This window comes from Homarus americanus, unplaced genomic scaffold (assembly GCF_018991925.1).
Source record: "Homarus americanus isolate GMGI-L3 unplaced genomic scaffold, GMGI_Hamer_2.0 scaffold19117, whole genome shotgun sequence".
Classification (NCBI taxonomy): domain Eukaryota; kingdom Metazoa; phylum Arthropoda; class Malacostraca; order Decapoda; family Nephropidae; genus Homarus; species Homarus americanus.
Window position 1 is genome coordinate 6,490,049 of NW_024754704.1, and position 22,949 is coordinate 6,512,997.

Consider the following 22,949-nt stretch of genomic DNA (forward strand, 5'->3'; position numbering starts at 1 on the left):
GCAGTGTACTTGTACTGTACAATATTGACTACCCGGTAAATTCACTAGATAACGTACACAACTAATGAAACACTGAGGTTAGGAAGGCTAATAAAATAACAATGTCTACAATTGCTAATATATTGAAGTAAAAAAAATACAGGTACAGTATAAAATACATACAGTAAAACAGGTACAGTACAGTATAGTAAAATTAAACACTACACTGTTCACTGATTGAGAAGTAAATGCAGTATCGTATCCTTAAATCTGATGGACTTTTCTTACGTTTTACTTTGAAAATAAAATTTTACATTTCACTTATTTAACCTAAGTATAGTACAGTCAACCCTCGCTTTACGCGGTCCCACATTCCACGTTTCCACGTTTACGCGGTACCCTGCTGAAACCGGAATGCTCACATTCCGCGGTGCGTGCACCCCTTTACGCGGAGAGCGGCTGGCGAGCCGCGCCATTTTTGGATCCAAACCTCCCGCCATCTGCCATGTTGTGTAAGCGGTGTGAGCAGGGTGCGCACAAGGTCGCCCAGTCATCAAAACATTACCGAGTTCTTCACCCGCCACCCACCACAGCCGGCCCAATTCAGTGATCGTGATAATTATAGTGAGGATATGGACTTATATGGACTTCGAGGGGTTTGACAAAGAGGCCCTGCAAGCCTCTGTGGTGGATAGTGATACAATTGATACAAGTGATACAGGTGAGGGCCAATAATCTGCCCTCTGCCTCGGAACCAACCCCCCCCCATCCCCGTGTACTCAGCCAACTTTTCTACTAATGTAAGTGTTAAAAAACCTAATATTATTAATATTTCTCTTAATTATTAATTGTGTGCGCATACCATCATAAAATTAAGATAATATTTTTACTACAACATAGTTGTGTGTCGTCAAAAAGTGGAGTTTGGGGGTCAGCCCGGTCTCTATTTCAATTAATCCCATATGTTATGTTGTTCACTTTACGCGTTTCTCACTTTCCGCGGTACCCTGTGGGTTGAATTAACCGCGTAAAGTGAGGGTTGACTGTATACAATTTACATATACATTACACAATTTTTAAGCCATTCCTGGGTCATCAACATCACTGTCACTGCTATCAATTTGATACACAGGTTCCTCAGTTGCAGCTTCAATGATGAAATCATCTGTAGCGTGTGAAAGGCCTGGCTGAGGTTCGTCGCGGGGATGACTTGTTTTTTTGATGAAAATGTCGAGCGTTGTTTGTTTTGTCAGCTTTTTCTTCTCCTTGTAGATTTGACGATATGCGGCAAACACTGCATGTGCATTCCTCTGAGTGAGAAGCGTTCAGTGTTGGGGTCCATCTCTTCGGCACTTTTCAGCAGTGTTAACGTCGGCGAAGAACTTAGATAACCCCTTTACAGTGAACTTCTTCGGTATCTCCTCCACCTCCTCCTCGCTTTCCATTTCCCTTGCCTCTTCTTCAGCTATTCGATGTTCCTGTAACTCTAACAACTCTTCGTTGGTTAATTCTTCAGGAACAATGTCTAGCAGTTCTTCTATACCGTTATTGTCCACGCTGAGGTTCAGCTCGTTTGCCATGTTCACAAGATTGTTAGTAATTTTCTCGAGTTCTGTGATTGTCTCAAAAACCCTGAAATCGTTCACATATCTCTTCAATATTTTTTTCCACACTCCGTTCATACATTGTTTTGTGACATCATCCCAGGCCCAAGCAATGTTCTTGATGCAGTGGTATATGTTGTATTCTCTCCAAAACTCCCTCAGCGTCTTCTCGCCATCATCCGTTGCAGAAATAGCCATTGCAAAGGTCCTCCTGAGCTAGTAGAACTTGAAAGCTGCAATAGCCCCTTGATCCATAGGCTGAATCAAAGAGGTGGTATTCGGCGGCAGGAAAACCACTTTGATGTTGGGGTGGAGGTCACCAATGAAGGGGGGGGTGACCTGGAGCATTGTCCAAAATCAACAAAATTTTGAACTCTATCCCTTATTCTTTGCAGTATTTTTCAAGGTCACTAGCATAGCAGTTGAGAAGAGCATCCTGGAACAATGCTTGCATCATCCATGACTTTTGGTTGGCTCTATAATACACTGGTAACGTATGTTTGTTGACTTTTTTAAAAACCCTGGGGTTTTTACTATGCCACACCACAAAAGGTTTCAACTTGAATCCGGTAACACTCTCGCCCAACATAACAGTTACTGGATCCTTGAATGCCTTAAAGCCTGGCATCGACTTGGCTTCCTTGTGTATGAATGACCTTTCGGGCATCCTCTTCCAAAACAACGAGGTTTCGTCCATATTAATTATTTGCTGGGGCAAATATCCTCCCTCGACGATAAGGTTGTCCAAGGTTTCGATGAATTCTGCCGCGCCTGCAGAATCCGCGCTCGCCGACTCGCCGCTGACCTTGACGTTATGTAGCCCATAGCGATGTTTAAAGCGCTTAAATCAGCCAGAGCTTGCGAAAAACTCTCCGTCGTAGTCGGCTCCTGCTTGTTGCTTCAACATCTCGAACAAACTTTTTGCTTTGGCCGTGATGGTTAGCGTGCTGAGTGGGACTCGATTTTGAGTCTGGTCTTGAATCCAGGTCATCAGCATCTTTTCCATATTTGATATCGGCCCCTCTCAAAACTTGGTCAATATTGTTGCCTTCAGTGAAGCCGATCCATTTACCGCTTCAAGAATCTTCTCTCTGTTTTTCATTATCGTCGTGATCGTAGTGTGACATGCCGAAATCACGTGCGATATCATTCAGAGATTTACAGCCGTCACGCTGTCTTATTATTTTCTGCTTCGCCTCCAAATTAATGCTCTTGCGTTGTTTCTTGCTGCTGCTACCACTAGGGCTGGTTGAGCTGCGTTTGGGACCCATAAATAACTTTAGGGTGGATTGATTTTAATAAAATCAAATGTAGACAATGGAATATTAACGTTCACGATACGCGGAGGTAATGAGGAATGGATGATGATGATGCGACGCTGCCGAGAGCAAAAACAAAGCCTAAACTGTTATACAGTTTGTAAACTTTTTATTTCGTAGGTAAGGAAATCAAATTAAAAGTAATGTACTATACACTACAATAGGCAAAAAACAGAAACACTAACATAGGCATTTCTTATATCTATCAAAACATATTATGGATATATAGTTACTGTACTGTATCATTATATGCCTGGCAGCACAATCGATAAGAATACGCGATGCATACGTTACTGCGACCGCTCTAGGGCCATTTGGTTCGATACTTCACATTATTTGAATGTTTTTTTCAATTGTTTATTCCTTGACAGAGGAAGCGGGATCCTAGTGCTGTCACTTGGTACCCCTGTACCATAACACCAGAAGCAACTGGCCAGTGTCACAAGTATGTACAGTACAGTACAGTCATCCCTTGGTTATCGGGCCTAATTGGGACCCCGCCGATAACGAAAGTACAGAACCTATGGGATTTATTCTAATTGGTTCAATTACCCAAGACCCAACCCCAAGTTTCCCATTTTATGACCATTTATACCCACTAAATATACTGTATGTATATAATGTTATGGTAAATATCATACACACATAGGCATGGCTAGGTTTATTACAAAGTGATGAAAAGGGTACACTTAATACTGTAGTCCACAAAACATGTAGCTATGCTTTTTATATTTGGTCCCCCGTCATACAAGTCCGTTTTCTATCACATCAGGACGCCTGAGTCCTCCATTTTCTCTCTTAATCTTAGAGTGCACCAGAAACTTTACTATTTTTAGTAATGCCACAGAATTTGAAATTGCAACCCCAATTGCAACTGGGGTTGCAGTTGTTGAGGCAACTAGATATGTCTGATAACAGCAAATGTGTTATTGTCAATTTGTAGGTGAAAGATTTTATCCTCAATAGATGTAGGTTAACATTTCACCTATAGGCAAATGCTTGAAAAAGCCTAAATAAGGAAGCATATTCCTTTAACACATAATATCTGACCAGTATGGGGAGGATCATCATGTCTCCGTCAGGGGTCGTGGAGTGATGGTCCAGCAGGCGCACTTTTGGGGCACAGACCGATATGCGATCGGATGGTTAGCAGGCGCATGACTGTATATTTATGTAATATTCAGAAATTTCAGTGTAATTTCAAACGCCGCGCCATTGGTGATACTGAGTTTTCAAGGTCGTCTCAACGAAGACCGCGCTCCCGCACGTAGCAAGAGGTTGTGGAACTAGGCCTATACGATATTGAATGTAGTTTGCCGATTTAATAATGATGCAATTCATGAAGTTAAGGGACTATTATTAAAGTTGAAATTATTATAGATCGTTTATCAGTCTGAATAATGTTACGGGTGTCCCAAGAAAATTATTAGTTAGGCGGAAAATATGTCACGTAGGCCTAAGCCAACGCCTTGGGGAGACGTGAGGCTGGTTGGTCCTCAGTCACGCGAAAGAGATCGGACAGACAGAACGTCCCTGCGCGTCCATCCACAAAAACGGTCACGTGGTCTAGTCACCTGTGTTGCGTTATTGCAGTATAACAAGTAAGTCTCATTTGATCTGAGATAGGGGTTAGATAGGGCAGTGATAAAATTAACAAGAGCTAACAGTGAGTTAATTTCAGGGTTTCCGTCAGAACCCACTTGACTGCGGGAGATTGACTGCCGTTTGAGACTGCCGTTGATGATTAGCGGTGGTCGCAGTTGGAACGATCAGTGCAGGCTTGTCACTGGTCAGCGGGGATATCAAGGGATCTCTTAAGTGAACAAGTGCTCCCGACAACTAAAACGACACGGGACCAGCATCAGCATTGGGTGATCAGTTCTTCCCACGTGGGTGCACAGCACCACATGTTTTCGGTCAGCTAGAAGTATTACCTACTGGCCATGGTCACCTGCTGGCGTTCTCTCTTCCCGCCCATGGACGCACTGGGAGTACACTGAGGCTATCTTGAGTAAATTAATGGTCACACACTGAGACCAGGAGTCTAGGGGATACCTAGAGAAACATATTATCTCCCTTATTACAGGTTTATGTTGAGTTGGGTGAAGCATGGTTCACGGGTATTGGTGGACCCAGTAACATCTCAATAATAGTGATAATAATTTCGTGTGTAGTTAATACCATTTTTTGAGTTACTGATATTACAGTAAATAGTCCAAAAATCCGGATGCCAGGAATCCGGAACCCCCGAGAATCCGGACTTTTCGAAAACTCAAACTTTTTAAATTTAGCGGGCTTTTGTGGGTTATGTGAATGAATGGAGTTGCTTTAAAAAATTAATTTACATAATTCTAATAATAAAAGTAATTGTAAATTATAGGTAGCTAATTTTGTTAGTTTTGTAATTAGCTTGAACTGAAATGTAAAATTTGAGGCACTATAAATCTTTTGTGTGTATGTGTGCATGCGTGAATGCCACAGCTGCACAGCGACAACAAACGACCACACGATCGCCACATTAAAACAAGCAATCAAACTGTGACAACGTATGTAATTTTGAGTCCTACTCTTTCCATGTACAGAGTACAGGCCCATAATAATGGCTCCTAAAGTAGATAAACTTCGCTGTGTGAAGAGAAAGAAGAACACATTGAAATTGAGTGACAAACTTGAAATAATTAAGAAACTAGAATGTAATGTGAGCAATGCTGTTCTAATGGAAACATACATTGGAAAGTCTACAATTTATGATATAAAAGAGGCAAAGAATAAAATTCTAGAATTCACAGCTTCTTCTGAGCCTTACATTAAAATTGCTGAAAGAAAAAGTTTACATTGGCCCACATTAAAAAATCTTGATAAAGTGTTGCACGAATGGTTTTTGTTAAAACGATCAGAAGGTATGGCAATTTCTGGGCCGATGCTTATTGCCAAAGCAAAGTCTTTTAAGGAGCAAATGAACATTGAATCAGAGTGCACATTTAGTGATGGATGGCTTAGGAATTTCAAGACTCGTCATGGTATTAGACAGTTTGTTTACATTTTTGTCTAGTGTTGACTTTATTTTTCTTTAAAACTGCTCGTTTTGAAAAATGAAGCATGCTTTATTTGCTTATGAATAAACTATCAAAATGTACCTGTTCATCTCTTCTTTATTCCTCCTTAAATTTTAATTTTAAAAGTACTGCCTGAGAATCCGGAAAATCCGGACCGACCCAATCCCCAAGCAGTCCGGATTTTTGGACTTCTACTGTATCTTGACGTGTGTAGTTTAATATTTCTTAAATAATTTTGATAGTATTGTTTTTTAATGTTTGTGGCACTAATTGAAACCAGAGTAATACTGTGATTTAGTTCCTTTAATGCATTGAATTTTTCTTTATATTTCCGATGTCAGGTATAACCATTGTTCCCCAGAGTAGTGTTTAAGTTATGTTAGGAAGTGTGCATCTGTTGGGGTAATATAAATTTGTTGAGTGCCCTTAAGGCCTATTCATTGTAGAGTTGTTAATTTCTTATTTTTTATACCATTTTCTCAGTGGTTGATATTATTTTGTTAAAAGCCCTTAAGGCCTGTTTCATGTGTGCAAGCAACATTTCTTAACACTTTAAATTTGTTGTTGCACAATGAGGCATTGTCTGAGTTTCTAATAATTGCAATATCATGTATAACTTTTATTCCCCAGAGTAGTGTTTTAAGTTCAGGTTAAGAGGTGCGCATATGTTGGTGTACCATTATTTGATTGTGTCTGTAGTGTTGGAGGGAATATAAGTGTCTAAATTTTACAGTGTCTCATTCATCCCAGTCACAGACGCTATCCTTCCACAGGTCACGGACAATTCATTTTGTTTAGTAAATTTAAGTGTTCTTGTGCTGGTTCGGGATTTTTCTCAAAGGGGCGCTTCCACTGCAATTACCATCTAATAATCTTTAATAAACCCCAAGTCAAGTGAGAAATTAAAGTCCAGTAAATTCCGACCGGTTACAAATGGTAGCAGAGCGTAGTTTTTAATGTCGGTACTGATAGTTCTGTGGTTGGGATAATGAACACCATCATGTGTTGGTTAGTAATGGTGGGGATTGAACTCGCACTGATGCTCATCCTTGTGCCCGGATTGAGTTGGTTAGGCTTGACAGGAGAGATGTGTATGAGGAGGAAGAGAGACAGCCACGAGACCTTGGTACAGCTGAGAGAGGAGTTCGGGGACCTAAAGAGGGATTATCATGCACGGGTAAACAGGTTCAAGTGGGAGTTTCAGGCACACATTCAAAGGTTCAGGGAGGAGACAAGGGGTGAATGTCAGGCACACGTCCAGCAGTCAAGGAAGTGTCAGGTCCAAGTGGGAAAATACAGGGGTACGTAAGTAGTCAAGAGAGGTCGATCGAGCCCTCCAACTGAGAGACGAAGATGAAGCCAACCGATTACAGTTTAGGTGTGCTTGGTAATGAGAAAATGCAGGTTGTCGAGGGTGAGTAGGGCAGAGGGGATTGGAGAGATGGCTAGGGCAAAGATGTGCGTTGAGTAGTGGTTGCTGTCATGAGAGGAATTGAGTGTACGGTTGTAATGTCCAGGGCCTCACTAATATGGACTGGTACATTGTCAGAGGGCTGGTCTGCCGGCATGAGGTTCGGAGACGTGGATTGAGTCGATCATTGAAGACGTGAGAGCGTTCGTGTGGACCGAGTATTTTTTTGACATTGGTTCCTCTTAGTTCAAGGGCCAGGCAAAAGGAGAGCATGTTTGAGTTGGACTGAGTATTAATTTTGACATTGGTTCTCTAGTTTAAGGGCCAGGCAAAAGGGGAGCGTGTTGTTCTGGTTGGTTTTGAGTTGGGCTAGGCAAGAAATGGAGTTGCTGGCTGCGAGTGGAATAGTACAGAGTTGAAGGTGGTTTCTAAGTTGTACTCTCAGCACATGAGGGCAATGCTGTTTTCTTTTAGGGGGGGTCGAGTGTTAGCGGAAGAGAGAAGGAGAGAAGAGAAGACAGAAATGCTGCGTTTAGCACGTTGCAGGGGTGAGATGCAGTTTCTTAGAACAATTTTTTTAGGGGGGTCGTATGCATGTTTGTCTCAGCACATGAGGACAGTGCTGTCTTTTTTTTGGGGGGGGGTCGATTGTAATATTCAGAAATTTCAGTGTAATTTCTAATGCCGCACCATTGGTGATACTGAGTTTTCAAGGTCGTCTCAACGAAGACCGCGCTCCCGCACGTAGCGAGAGGTTGTGGAACTAGACCTATACGATATTGAATGTAGTTTGTCGAATTAATAATGATGTGAATCATGAAGTTAAGGGACTATTATTAAAGTTGAAATTATTATAGATCGTTTATCAGTCTGAATAATGTTACGGGTGTCCCAAGAAAGTTATTAGTTAGGCGGAAAACATGTCACGTAGGCCTAAGCCAACGCCTTGGGGAGACGCAAGGCTGGTTGGTCCTCAGTCACGCGAAAGCGATCGGACAGACAGGACGTCCCTGCGCGTCCATCCACAAAAACGGTCACGAGGTCTAGTCACCTGTGTTACGCTATTGCAGTATAACAAGTAAGGCTCATTCAATCTCAGATAGGGCAGTGACAAAATTAACAAGAGCTAACAGCGAGTTAATTTCAGGGTTTCCGTCAGAACCCACTTGACTGCGGGAGATTGACTGCGGTTGATGATTGATTAGCGGTGGTCGCAGTTGGAACGATCAGTGCAGGCTTGTCACTGGTCAGCGGGGATATCAAGGGATCTCTTGAGTGAACAAGTGCTCCCGACAACTAAAACGACACGGGACCAGCATCAGCATTGGGTGATCAGTTCTTCCCACGTGGGTGCACAGCACCACGTGCTTTTGGTCAGCTAGAAGTATTACCTACTGGCCATGGTCACCTGCTGGCGTTCTCTCTTCCCGCCCATGGACGCACTGGGAGTACACTGAGGCTATCTGAGTAAATTAATGGTCACACACTGAGACCAGGAGTCGAGGGGATACCTAGAGAAACATTTTATCTCCCTTATTACAGGTGTATGTTGAGTTGGGTGAAGCATGGTTCACGGGTATTGGTGGACCCAGTAACATCTCAATAATAGTGATAATTTCGTGTGTAGTTAATACCATTTTTTGAGTTACTGATATTATCTTTACATGTGTAGTTTAATATTTCTTAAATAATTTTGAGAGTATTGTTTTTTAATGTTTGTGGCACTAATTGAAACCAGAGTGATACTGTGATTTAGTTCCTTTAATGCATTTAATTTTTCTTTATAATTCCTATCTCAGGTATAACCGTTGTTCCCCAGAGTAGTTTAAGTTAGGTTAGGAAGTGTGCATCTGTTGGGGTAATATAATTTTGTTGAATGCCCTTAAGGTCTATTCATTGTAGAGTTGTTAATTTCTTATTTTTATACCATTTTTTATACCATACAGTCATGCTCCGGTTAACGTCCTAGATACGTTCTTGGAAACGTGACGTTAACCGAAATGGACGTTGTCCGATCATCACATAAACTTTGTATTTATACTTACGTGTATGTGGAATACTATATACGTACAAATACACTTTTACTCTTAAATCACTACTGTAATGTGATACAGGTGATTAATTTTTATCTCATGTGCAAAATACATGACGTTTATATTAAAATTATTCACTTTTACAAGGATTCCAGCAATGCCAGGCAGATGAGGGAGAGAGAGGGAGGGAGCGAGCGAGGGGGCGTGGGGGGAGGGGAGGCAGTATGTTTGACAGTTCGCACAGGCCCAGGTCTAACGTGTGTATATTTATCAGTTCTTAAGTGACTAAGCTTCTCTCTTATAAAAAGCCAGTGAAATGACCTGGGTGAATATAATTAACATTGCTGGGATTCTTGTAACATACTGATTAATTTGAATATAAACATGCTATAATTTGCACTAGACAAAACAATTTTAGTACCGTAATCAAATTAGTACATGTGCACTCCAGCTTTGCACTAAGGTCATTTATTTCTATTATGTTTCTTTTAGTATGGTGTGTGCATGTAAATGGATGAAAATAAATGAAGAAATCTATGTAAATCTACCCAAAAATACAGTTGAAAAACTTTTTTTTTAAATGTACTACAGTACCGTACACTAATGTACAACAATTTACCTTCCATAAGAATCTTCAATTCGGTTAACGAAAAAAATAATTTGATTCACGAAATCCTTATGAAAATCACATTTTGTTTTGAACATCAGCTGATAAGCTGAGGAGGTACTCAGCCAATTCAGTAATCTCTTCTATGTTTACATTCGTTTCCATTGGAGTAAATATCAAGAAAATTGTGCTCTTTAATATTTGTGCATTTTTTTTATACAGTGAACCCTCACTTTACGCGGTCAATTGAACCCACGGCGGCCCGCGTAAAGTGAGAAACGCCTAAAGTGAGAAACATAACATATGGGATTAATTGAAATAGAGACCGGGCCGACCCCCAAACTCCACTTTTTCAGACACAATACCTACGTTGTAGTAAAAATAACTTCTTAATTTTATGATGGTATGCACACACAATTAATAATAATTAAGGTCCATTCTAGTGTGATAATTAAGTCTGTTCTAGTGTGATAATTAAGTCTGTTCTAGTGTGATAATTAAGTTTGCTCTAGTGTGATAATTAAGTCTGTTCTAGTGTGATAATTAAGGTCTGTTCTAGTGTGATAATTTAGTCTGTTCTAGTGTGATAATTAAGTTTGCTCTAGTGTGATAATTAAGTCTGTTCTAGTGTGATAATTAAGGTCTGTTCTAGTGTGATAATTAAGGTCTGTTCTAGTGTGATAATTAAGTTTGCTCTAGTGTGATAATTAAGGTCTGTTCTAGTGTGATAATTAAGTCTGTTCTAGTGTGATAATTAAGTTTGCTCTAGTGTGATAATTAAGTCTGTTCTAGTGTGATAATTAAGGTCTGTTCTAGTGTGATAATTAAGGTCTGTTCTAGTGTGATAATTAAGTCTGCTCTAGTGTGATAATTAAGGTCTGTTCTAGTGTGATAATTAAGTCTGTTCTAGTGTGATAATTAAGTTTGCTCTAGTGTGATAATTAAGTCTGTTCTAGTGTGATAATTAAGGTCTGTTCTAGTGTGATAATTAAGTCTGTTCTAGTGTGATAATTAAGTTTGCTCTAGTGTGATAATTAAGGTCTGTTCTAGTGTGATAATTAAGTTTGTTCTAGTGTGATAATTAAGGTCTGTTCTAGTGTGATAATTAAGTCTGTTCTAGTGTGATAATTAAGGTCTGTTCTAGTGTGATAATTAAGTCTGTTCTAGTGTGATAATTAAGTCTGTTCTAGTGTGATAATTAAGTTTGCTCTAGTGTGATAATTAAGTCTGTTCTAGTGTGATAATTAAGGTCTGTTCTAGTGTGATAATTAAGTCTGTTCTAGTGTGATAATTAAGTTTGCTCTAGTGTGATAATTAAGTCTGTTCTAGTGTGATAATTAAGGTCTGTTCTAGTGTGATAATTAAGTCTGTTCTTAGTGTGATATAATTAAGTTTGCTCTAGTGTGATAATCTGTTCTAGTGTGATAATTAAGGTCTGTTGTGAGTCTGTCTAGTGTGATAAGTTAGATAATTAAGTCTGTTCTAGTGTGAGTAATTCTGTTCTAGTGTGATAATTAAGTTCTGTTCTAGTGTGATAATAGTGTGATTAAGTTAGTGTGAGTCTGTTCTAGTGTGATAATTAAGTTTGCTCTAGTGTGATAATTAAGTCTGTTCTAGTGTGATAATTAAGGTCTGTTCTAGTGTGATAATTAAGTCTGTTCTAGTGTGATAATTAAGTTTGCTCTAGTGTGATAATTAAGGTCTGTTCTAGTGTGATAATTAAGGTCTGTTCTAGTGTGATAATTAAGTCTGTTCTAGTGTGATAATTAAGGTCTGTTCTAGTGTGATAATTAAGTCTGTTCTAGTGTGATAATTATGTCTGTTCTAGTGTGATAATTAAGGTCTGTTCTAGTGTGATAATTAAGTCTGTTCTAGTGTGATAATTAAGGTCTGTTCTAGTGTGATAATTAAGTTTGCTCTAGTGTGATAATTAAGGTCTGTTCTAGTGTGATAATTAAGTCTGTTCTAGTGTGATAATTAAGTCTGTTCTAGTGTGATAATTAAGTTTGCTCTAGTGTGATAATTAAGGTCTGTTCTAGTGTGATAATTAAGTCTGTTCTAGTGTGATAATTAAGGTCTGTTCTAGTGTGATAATTAAGTCTGTTCTAGTGTGATAATTAAGGTCTGTTCTAGTGTGATAATTAAGGTCTGTTCTAGTGTGATAATTATGTCTGTTCTAGTGTGATAATTAAGTTTGCTCTATTATTGATATTTCTCTTAATTATAATTAAGAGAAATATCAATAATTTAGGTTTTTTAACACTTACATTAGTAGAAAAGATGGCTGGGCACACGGGGATGGGGGTTGGTTCCGAGGCAGAGGGCAGATTATTGGCCCTCACCTGTATCACTATCCACCATAGAGGCTTGCAGGGCCTCTTTGTCAAACCCCTCAAAGACCATATAAGTCCATAACCTCACTATCATTATCACTATCACTGACTTGGGCCGGCTGTGGTGGGTGGCGGGTGAAGTACTCGGTAATGTTTTGATGACTGGGCGACCTTGTGCGCACCCTGCTCGCGCTGCTCTCCGCGTAAAAGGGTACACACACCGCGGAAAGTGAGCATCCCGCATTCAGCAGGGTACCGTGTAAACGTGGAAACACGTAAAGTGGGACCGCGTAAAGCAAGGGTTGACTGTATTAAAATTATTTCTCATTTTAAAATTAAGCCATCCAAGCTCTGTCTACATAAAGTTTTTCAACTATTTTTGGCTCATATATGTAACTTTAATTCATTTATTGAAACTCATTTACATGCACACACTGCCCTAAGAGCAAAGCTGAACTGTACATGTAATCAGAATAATGTACAAAATGATTACTAAAATTTTTGTCTAGTGCAAACTATAGCATGTTTACATTTAAATTTATCACTATCTTATAAGAATTCCAGCAATGCAAATTAAATTCACCCCGGTCACTTCTATTAAATTTTATAAGCAAAAAACAAAAACTCAATCTAAAGGACATAAATTAATTATTAAATACTTCACACCACAGGTGCCAACTGTCAAACATGTCACTGTCACCCCTCCCTCCCTACCCCCCACCTTCCCGAGAAATGTTTGGGGATTTTCACTGGGCTTACAGTTTCAATCATATATAATATCTCAGACTAAAGTTAAGAGAATATAAATTGTATTGCTGGAATCCTTGCAAGACAGCGAATAATTTGAATATAAATGTCATATATTTTGCACAAAAGATAAAATTTTTGCTCTCTCTAATAAAATTCTTAAATTAGATGTAAAATTTGTATGTCTAATGCAAATTTTAGCTTGTTTATATTCAAATTAATCACTATCTTATAAGAATTCCAACAATATAAATTATATTCTGCCCTGGTCATTTCTATGAATTTTATGAGCTAAAAACAAAAACTCAAGTAAATACAGTCATCCCTCGGTTAACGAGCACAATTCGTTCCAGAAGGTTGCTCGCTAACCAAAAATTTTTCTAACCGAAAACATTGTTTCAATGGGTTTTTGGGTAATTGGTTCCAGCTCACCGAAAATTGCCTAAAATCAACAAAAAAGTTAGTAAAGTACACTTACTTTGAGGTGTGTATGTAGAAGGCTCCTGGATGATGATGGGAATTAGAATGGGGTGGAGGAGAAGGGAGAAGAGAAGGCATTGGGGTGGAAGATAAGTCACCCCATGGTGCCATTTCACCCATAAAATTTTAGTTTTCTTGGTGTAATTCAAGATTATTTTCTTTAAATCAACACTGCACTGCATTATATATTGTCAATATGTACAATAAATTTCAAATTGACCAATAATTTGCTTGGAAACACAGAAAAAAGCATTTAGTTGAAGAGAGTCTCAAGCAAGATGTTACTTCCACTGAAAAGACACAGACTGACGCCTGTATGGTATGTTGACAGGCTGTTTGGCGTGCAAAAAACTGGCTTCCTATACATCAATTATGTTCAATAATTGTTAAAATGACTAAAAAATCTAATATAAAACTTATAAAATTATTGAATAGTACAAACTTCTTGATATTTACTAAATAGTAAGGAATTTAAGCCCTAGAACCGATTACTGTATTGGCGGACTAATACTACAGTTGGTGGACCGCCAAATGCAAGCGAAAACATGTGGAGGGGCGCTCGTTAAAAACTCGTTAATCGAGGGATTGTTCGTTAACCGAAGTTAAGAATCTTATGGAAGGTAATTCGTTAACCGAAATCTCGTTAACCGAGGGATCACTGTAAATAAATTACACTTCACCAGATGCACTAACTGTCAATCAAAATACACCTCACCTCACCTCCCGCTCCCCCTCTTCCCACGCTCGCTCGCTCGCTCCCTCCCTCCCTACCCCTGCCTTCCCAGACAAAAGTCTGGTGTTTTCATCAGGCTTTAAAGTGTTTATTTTATATAATATCTCAGACTAAAGTTGGGAAAACATAATTTGCATTGCTGGAATCCTTGCAAGACAGCGAATAATTTGAACATAAACGTCATATATTTTGCACGAGATAAAATTAATCACCTGTATCACATTACAGTAGTGATTTAAGAGTTCTAGTGTGTATGTACGATATATATAGTGATTTAAGGGCGATTTAGGGGAATTTTAGGAGTGTTTCTGACTTTATGCATTTTTGGTTTCACTTTGTATATACTTTTCTGTGAGCTGGAACCAATTACCCAATATCCCATTGAAACAATGGTTTCGGTTAACGAACGACCCTCTGGGACGAATTGAGTTCCTTTACCTGAGGGACCACTGTATGTATGTATGTATGTATGTATGTGTGTGTGTGTGTGTGTATATATATATATATATATATATATATATATATATATATATATATATATATATATATATATATATATATATATATATATATATATATATATATATATATATATATATATATATATATATTTGTTTACACTACAGTACAATAAATGGTAGGATTAACACACTTGATTAACTGTCATATAATACAGATACAAACATTTCTTTACTCACCAGCTGACCCTTAGCAGTTGGGGTATTTGCCGTGGGAATACAGGGAAGGGGAACAGACTCACGGCACTCAGGATGGCAGGTCGCTCTACAATCACGGCACTTCAATGCAACCTTACCAAACTTGACTCTGCAAGTCCAGTAGATATTATTACATATAATGTTTAGTTTAGCAAAATTATTGTTTCTTCTTCCGATTAAATAAAGGTATGGCTGATCTGAAATCCCATTTTATAACCAGGTTTGGATAGGACTCCCCAATACTGTACTTCCATCACAGACTCAGGACCTTTGCCATCCAGTAAAACCCTAACCTACAAATGCTGCAGCAAGTTTCTACATTTAGTCTTCACCCTTACAAGGTAACTTTAATCCTTACAATGGACCAACTCGTTGGATGCAATAATTGAGTTTCTTAGATTAAGTGACTATTATTAATACACGTGTTGATTGACTTTCCCCATGCTTGAAAACAAAAACAAATAAAACTTGTGATGACTGACATACCTCACTAGGTTTCAAAACTACAGGCAGACAATTAATGTGCTGCACCCTCACAGCAGTAGAGGGTGTTGTAGTGCTGGAGCCGAGTGTCAACAAACCCAGTTGGGACACACATGCTCCCCCCGCCTGACTCATGGGATTCTCTTCACATTATTCACAATTTCACAGATAAGTCATGGGCACTATTACATCAGAATATGCAGAAAAAGTATCGGTATATTTTCTGTTGTATATTTCAGTGACATATACTTAAAAGAAGGCTGAATAGTAAAATAAAAATGTGTCATTTGTTGTAGATTTACTGACAAGCAGTGTTAGTACCAACAGTCATTCTTTTAACCCTTAATTGCTACAGTACTGGGAAAATTTTCTCAGAAGCTCCAGAAATTGCACATTACATCACTCTCAAACCTGGAAAGAAATCCCCCTTCCCCAGATTTTTCCAGGTACTGAAAATTTTTTATCTGAATTTCATTGTACAGTACTGTATAGGAAGCTGACAAAAAGTAGTACATGGTTGCGTCGTTTAGCAATCATCCACTTGGCAAAAATTTGGTTTAGCGATTTAAAATTTCTAACACCCTTGGTTATTTAACGATTGGGCAGGTGCGGGCGTGATGAGAACAAGAAGGGTAGTAGCGTAAAAGTAAGGTTAGGTTGGGTGGGTGGGCGGATGGGTGGTAGAGCAGGTTTCACGACGTAACAATGATGGACGGGTGGGAGCCATGTCTGCCTCTACCACCATCATCGCCTTATCCGATAGATATGTCAAGTGCCGACCCCTAAAAATTGCCTAAGTGAATAATATATAAATATTTGAGTACAATAAATAGTAAAATAAGTGTAGAATTTTTTTTTATTTTGTTAAAGTAAGTTATTTTATGTAAATAGTATATGAAACTTACAGTGGCATGTTTGCTGTGGAGGAGAGGCCTCTGTTAATTGTATTCCATTTAGAATTACCACATGTATGTAAATAAAATAAAAAATTTGAATCCCATTTTTCTATTCACCTCTCTATCCAGCATATACTCACGAGTCTAATATCAAAATAAGGTGGAAATAACAAAATTAAGTGGTGTAAAGTAAATACCGAGTGTGATACTGTCTATCTCCTGGCATACTCAGAGACTGTGACAATGAAGGACTTTCAAGGCCGACACTAAACCACTTGGAAAGGGAGCAGCTATATAAGATACTACCTATGAATCAACCAACCTGAATTTAAAAATCATTATCACGCTTTTCCAACAAAAAACCAGAGGGGTACACATTTAGGCGTATTATATAAAACTCACGTATTGTAGGTGTATGCTATCGACGCGCCACCTATGAACCCAGGCCGGTATTACGCTAGTGTTTGCCCTGCCTTGAACATTGTGATATGTTCTTTACTATATTGCTCTGTATATTATTGATCATTGTGCATCGTTCCTACTGCTGTTCATTGCTGTTATTGTTGTGACTTTGGCATGTTATTGAGTACAATACTGTAGGAACTGTTCATTACCCTGTACTATTGTGTAATAAAGTGATTGCTCCTCCCTCCCCCTCTACGATTGCCAGCTAACAGGCAGACCAGGTAAAAGAACTGTTTAATGTAATCCCTTTATGTTTTTTAACTTATGTTTTTATTTTGTTTGCTCATTCTGTATGAACAAATGTATGTGCCTGTAACAGAGTACAAGAAAATGATAAAAATTACGTATATCTACCTGAAATTACGAGTTGTAAGAACAGCATATATCTCAGCTCAGCCTCACCGGCTCCGAGTGCTATTGGGTGGTGAGTCGGCCAGGTGTCTCCGCTACACAGTTATTTGCTATCTCCACTGATATTATTCCTTGTTTAAGATATTATGTCTCGTTTCTGTTCGCTCATCAATCAAATCACTTAGCGATCAGTTTTTTAGGAATGCATCCTGATCACTAAACGGCGCATCCCAGTACCCAAGGCCAAGATGAACATGTGCTGTGTGACATACTTCTTGTTAGGTTTAAAAACTGTAGAGTAGACTGCTGATCTTCACATTAATGCCTCAGTCGGAGTAGGTTTGAGAGTCCTCACTTTTTATATCCCAAGCCTATGGCAGGTATATTAAACCTTCAGCATTAACATAGGTTATTTAACTGCGATCAAGTAATAAATAAACCACACTAATGGATCAAACTCGGGAATAAAGTACTTCAAGTTATGTCTATTAATAATGACTGATTGATTGATTAGGGTAATTACATCCCTGGCGATGCAACAGCTTAGGTCATATGTCATCGAATTAATAGTAAGACTTAGAAGATTAAAATATTACCATAATAAGGCAATATAATGATAAATACACAGTATTGTGCACAAAGCTGCCAACAGCATACCTATACAAACTGAGAAATATTAATGTCTTTCACAAAACAAACCATTTTAAATACATATAATCAAGATCTATTATAGTCAGTAGTGTACACATGATCAGTTACATTGTACATAATAACAAAAACTCAGTCCAGAAAGAACCTACCGTTTACCACATGGCTGACATTGTTCACTTTTGTAGATGGTTTTCGAATAAAAGGCGTGTACTCTTGTGTTCATCTTGCTTGCAGAAGAATAGTTGCGCATTATGGGAGTATGAGGCGTGTGTGTGGGAGTGGTATATGGCGTTAGGCACTGTTGCTGGAAGAAATTGGACAAACAAATTTAGTACAATCTCATCAATCAACATCAATATAATATTAATAATAGCTCAAAACACTACAAAGTTAAAGACGTTAGAATAAAAAGAAATACTGTACACGAGTTGTGTTCCTACGGGTGTTCGTAAGTAACAAAATGTACAGAAGTTCTATCACATACATGTACAGAACTTACAGAACAATGTTTAGAACCCCACTATATCATAGCCTAATTCCTTATATACATCTAAAACCACTTAATTTCAAGAGAAAAGAAGAAATAAGGAACAAATGAAGCACAGCAGTAAATGAAAGTAAGAAATAAGTCATCAGGTAAAGGCAGTAGGCAGCTACCAAACAGGGAGGTACTACCACCTGGGAAGATATTGGAAGCATAATGTATTGTCTAATGGTAGACCCTGTTGCCATATGGCATCAAAAAAATTGTGACCAAGTCCCAGGTTGCTGATCTGACTTTCTGCCTCATTTACACACAATTGCAGGGTCTCAATTGTTTCTCTTACTATTGACAACACAACATACATATATTGTTTCTCACTTTTGATCTTTTTTTCATTTTTGTATTTCTTTATTATTATTATTATTATTATTATTATTATTATTATTATTATCATCATCATCATTATTAATTTTTTTTTTTAGAAATTTAATTTTATATGAATTATTATTATTATTATTATTATCATCATTATTAATTTTTTTTTTTTAGAAATTTAATTTTATATGAATTATTATTATTATTATTACATTTTGCCCCCACCCCCCAACCCAAGCCCCAATGTGGGTCAGTGACCTGTGCCCGGGTGGGCTAACCCCACCCACCCACCCCAAAAATAATAATAATTTATTGTCTAATATGCCTGGGTGTGCTAAATCTTTGTAAAAAATTTCAAATAAATAAATAAATAAACACAGTCAGTCCTCGACTTACGGCGGGGTTAGAGACAAACGACCAGGTCGTAAGTCGAAAATGCAAAAATAATGCATAGAAAATCTAAAATGAAATACGGTACAGTAAAAGTAACCAATAATGAAAAATGAATAAAGTGTTACTGTGCACTTACCTTTAATGTAGTCAGCTGAATGCACAAGGGGCCTCAATAATTTTTTATTTAAACATGGAGACTACATTAATTGGATGAAGCAGAGGAGGAGACAGGGCTGGGTGGGTCATCAATTTCGTTTTCTTCAGACAGGCTAACATACTTGCTTGTTGAAGGTATTGGATCATCTTTAGGGAGTGAAGAGGCAGCAGTGGTGGGGCGTGAGGAGACAGCAGTGGGGGACTTCTTAAAATATATGTCCAATTTAGACTGCACAGTTTGCCTTTTCTTTTCATTGTAAATCTCCCTGTAGCAAGCAAGTGCATCTTGGATCTGTCTGTCAACTTTTGCAAAACGCTCAACATTTTTATCCATTTCTTCCTACATTTGCATCCCTTTATTAATAGTAGCAAATGCCTCTGCCATGTCCTTCAAAATTGTTGATATCGTCGAGTGAGAGAAGCCAAGGTCGCATGAAATGGTTGCTACCATTTTTCCATTTTGATATTGCATTATCATTTTCATTTTCATCTCAAAAGTAATTGACTGTCTCTTTTTCTTCTGAGCACCACCAGAACTCTCACTTTTACGCTTGCCAGTCATTTTAAAGGGAATTAGAAACGAAAATTCTGTCAGTACACAGCGTGATCACTAACACCAACTGAGCGAGCTACGGCGTGGATGCTGTACTACGACTGGGACCTCGTTCATATTGGCGGATGTTCGTAAGTCAGAAGTACAGGGTTACGTTCCTGAAAACGAGACGTTATGCAAAACAACGTTAAGCGGATCAATTTTCCCCATGAGAAACAGATAAAATATGGGAGTTACGTTCCCCAGCCTCCCTTTGCCCCACGAAAAAGTTAAATATAGAGAAAATCATTGCCATTTCTATAGAAAATAGTATATAGAAATACAATACTAAGTTTGTATTGGTACTCACCGATGGGCGGAAGTGGTAGAGCGAGTGTGTGGTGCGTAGTGGAGAGGGAGGAGGAGGGCGGGAGCGGAGGAGGATGAGGAGGCGGGCGGGAGCGGAGGAGGAGGAGGGTGGGAGCGGAGGAGGGCAGGAGAGGAGGGTGGGAGCGGAGGAGGGCAGGAGAGGAGGGTGGGAGTGGAGGAGGGTGGTGAGTCACTGAGACTCTGCTGCTGCCGCCTCCTACACTGACTGGGGTTCCTCCGCCGCTGCTTGCTCCTCCTCCATTGTTGGCGGGAATGTCTCGGCAGCAACCGGATCTGAACTGGCAGCTTCACCAGTCATCTTTATGTCCTGGAAGTTATAACGATGCTTAAATCGTTGAAACCATCCTCGGCTGGCCGTAAAGGTCTCTTCCTTCGATCCTTCACCCTCTGATTCTTTGATGTCATCAAACAAGGATCTGGCCTTATGCTGGATAACCATAAGGCTCACAGGGGCATTGCATTGATTCTGGTCCTCCATCCACATTGCCAGCATCTTCTCTATCTTCTCTATCACAGTGTTTCTAGTACAAGTCTTCTTAGTAGCACTGAGAGTTGTACCACTTCCAGCACTATCCTTAATCTTGTCAGCGTTGGCCCAGATAGTACACATCGTTGTGGGGGTTAGGCCAAGCACAGCGGCTATGTCCACAGCACATTCCCATTTTCCAAATCGGGTTAATACATCCATTTTTGTAGCCAGGGTAATGGTCTTACGTTGCCTCTTCACTACACTAGCATCAGTAGCACTTGATGGGTGCTTGGAAGCCATATCGAATGGTTAGAGTACAGTTTTAAAGCAAAAGCACTTAAGCACACACGAATGATGTGAAGTCGTAACAGAAACTGGCTTGGTGTCGCTGTGACGTTCCGCGAGTGAGCGTAGCGCGGCCAGACAAGAGCGGGTGATGCGCCGTAGAAAGTAGTCCGTGACGGCGCAAAACAACGTAGTACAGACAGACCCCGACTTACGACAGTTACGACTTACGACCGCCGCAGATTTTTTATTAAAAAAAAAAAAAATAAAAAAAAATTTCAAATGACACGCATTTTCTATACCGAAATGTTTCCAGTTAATGTAGCCTCCATGTATAATTAGAAAATTATGGGGGCCCCATGTGCATTCAGCTGACTACATTAAAGGTAAGTGCTGTCACACTGTAACCATTCCTTATTATTTATTACTTTCACTGTACTGTATCCATTCCTCATTATTCATTACTTTTACTGTACTGTATTTCATTGTAGATTATTTATTAAAAAAATTTTAAATTTTTTTTTTTATCTATGTCGGACTTACGACCTGGATTTTGGTCCCTAACCCCGTCGTAAGTCGGGGTCTATCTGTATAGGATCACTGGGACATTAAACTAATTTTTGGTCTCTAAAGTTCAGCGATGTAGTACCGAAACAACGTAAAGCAGGACGACGTTAAGCGAGGACTTACTGTACGTAACCCAGGTACCTCCTGTACTACAAAATGACAGTTCGACTTCTACCACTCATATACCCTTTAGTTTTAATCCTTCCTAAACCCTGTAATTCTCCATCACTGGACCCTGATATTGAGCTTTCAAGTAAAGAAAGCCCTCAAGTTGTTTATTAAAGGCCTCCAGAGAAGTATGTATCAGCACCCACTAATACTTCCCTAAAAGTGTTGTATCAGCACCCACTATTACTTCCTTAAAAGTGTTGCATCAGCACCCACTATTACTTCCCTAAAAGTGTTGTATCAGCACCCACTAATACTTCCTTAAGTGTTGTATCAGCACCCACTATTACTTCCTTAAAAGTGTTGCATCAGCACCCACTATTACTTCCCTAAAAGTGTTGCATCAGCACCCACTAATACTTCCCTAAAAGTGTTGTATCAGCACCCACTATTACTTCCTTAAAAGTGTTGTATCAGCACCCACTATTACTTCCTAAAAGTGTTGTATCAGCACCCACTAATACTTCCGTAAAAGTGTGTATCAGCACCCACTAATACTTCCCTAAAGTGTTGCATCCTTTCACTATTACTTCCTAAAGTGTTGTATCTACTAAAGCGTTGCATCAGCACCCACTATTTTCCCTAAAAGTGTTGTATCAGCACCCTATTACTTCCCTAAAAGTGTTGCATCAGCACCCACTAATACTTCCCTAAAAGTGTTGTATCAGCACCCACTATTACTTCCCTAAAAGTGTTGCATCAGCACCCACTATTACTTCCTTAAAAGTGTTGTATCAGCACCCACTATTACTTCCCTAAAAGTGTTGCATCAGCACCCAATATTACTTCCCTAAAAGTGTTGTATCAGCACCCACTATTACTTCCCTAAAAGTGTTGCATCAGCACCCACTATTACTTCCCTAAAAGTGTTGCATCAGCACCCACTAATACTTCCCTAAAAGTGTTGTATCAGCACCCACTATTACTTCCCTAAAAGTGTTGTATCAGCACCCACTATTACTTCCCTAAAAGTGTTGTATCAGCACCCACTAAAACTTCCCTAAAAGTGTTGTATCAGCACCCACAAATACTTCCCTAAAAGTGTTGTATCAACACCCACTATTACTTCCCTAAAAGTGTTGTATCAGCACCCACTAATACTTCCCTCAAAGTGTTGTATGAGCACCCACTATTACTTCCCTAAAAGTGTTGTATCAGCACCCACTATTACTTCCTTAAGTGTTGTATCAGCACCCACTATTACTTCCTTAAAAGTGTTGTATCAGCACCCACTATTACTTCCCTAAAAGTGTTGCATCAGCACCC

The 22,949-nt window shown here is 39.1% G+C and overlaps 1 protein-coding gene across 3 annotated transcripts in view; it reads right to left on the reverse strand.

The window, feature by feature from the left end:
* LOC121856015 (rac GTPase-activating protein 1-like) overlaps positions 1-22,949 on the reverse strand; it is a 147,771-nt gene that overhangs the window by 47,384 nt on the left and 77,438 nt on the right. For all 3 annotated transcript variants that reach the window (XM_042351251.1, XM_042351250.1, XM_042351252.1), the window contains exons 8-9: positions 18,014-18,168; positions 15,001-15,127 (exon numbers count right to left, since the gene is read on the reverse strand). In XM_042351251.1, coding sequence (XP_042207185.1) covers positions 15,001-15,127; positions 18,014-18,168 — 282 coding nt within the window. The remainder of the gene's footprint in view (positions 1-15,000; positions 15,128-18,013; positions 18,169-22,949) is intronic.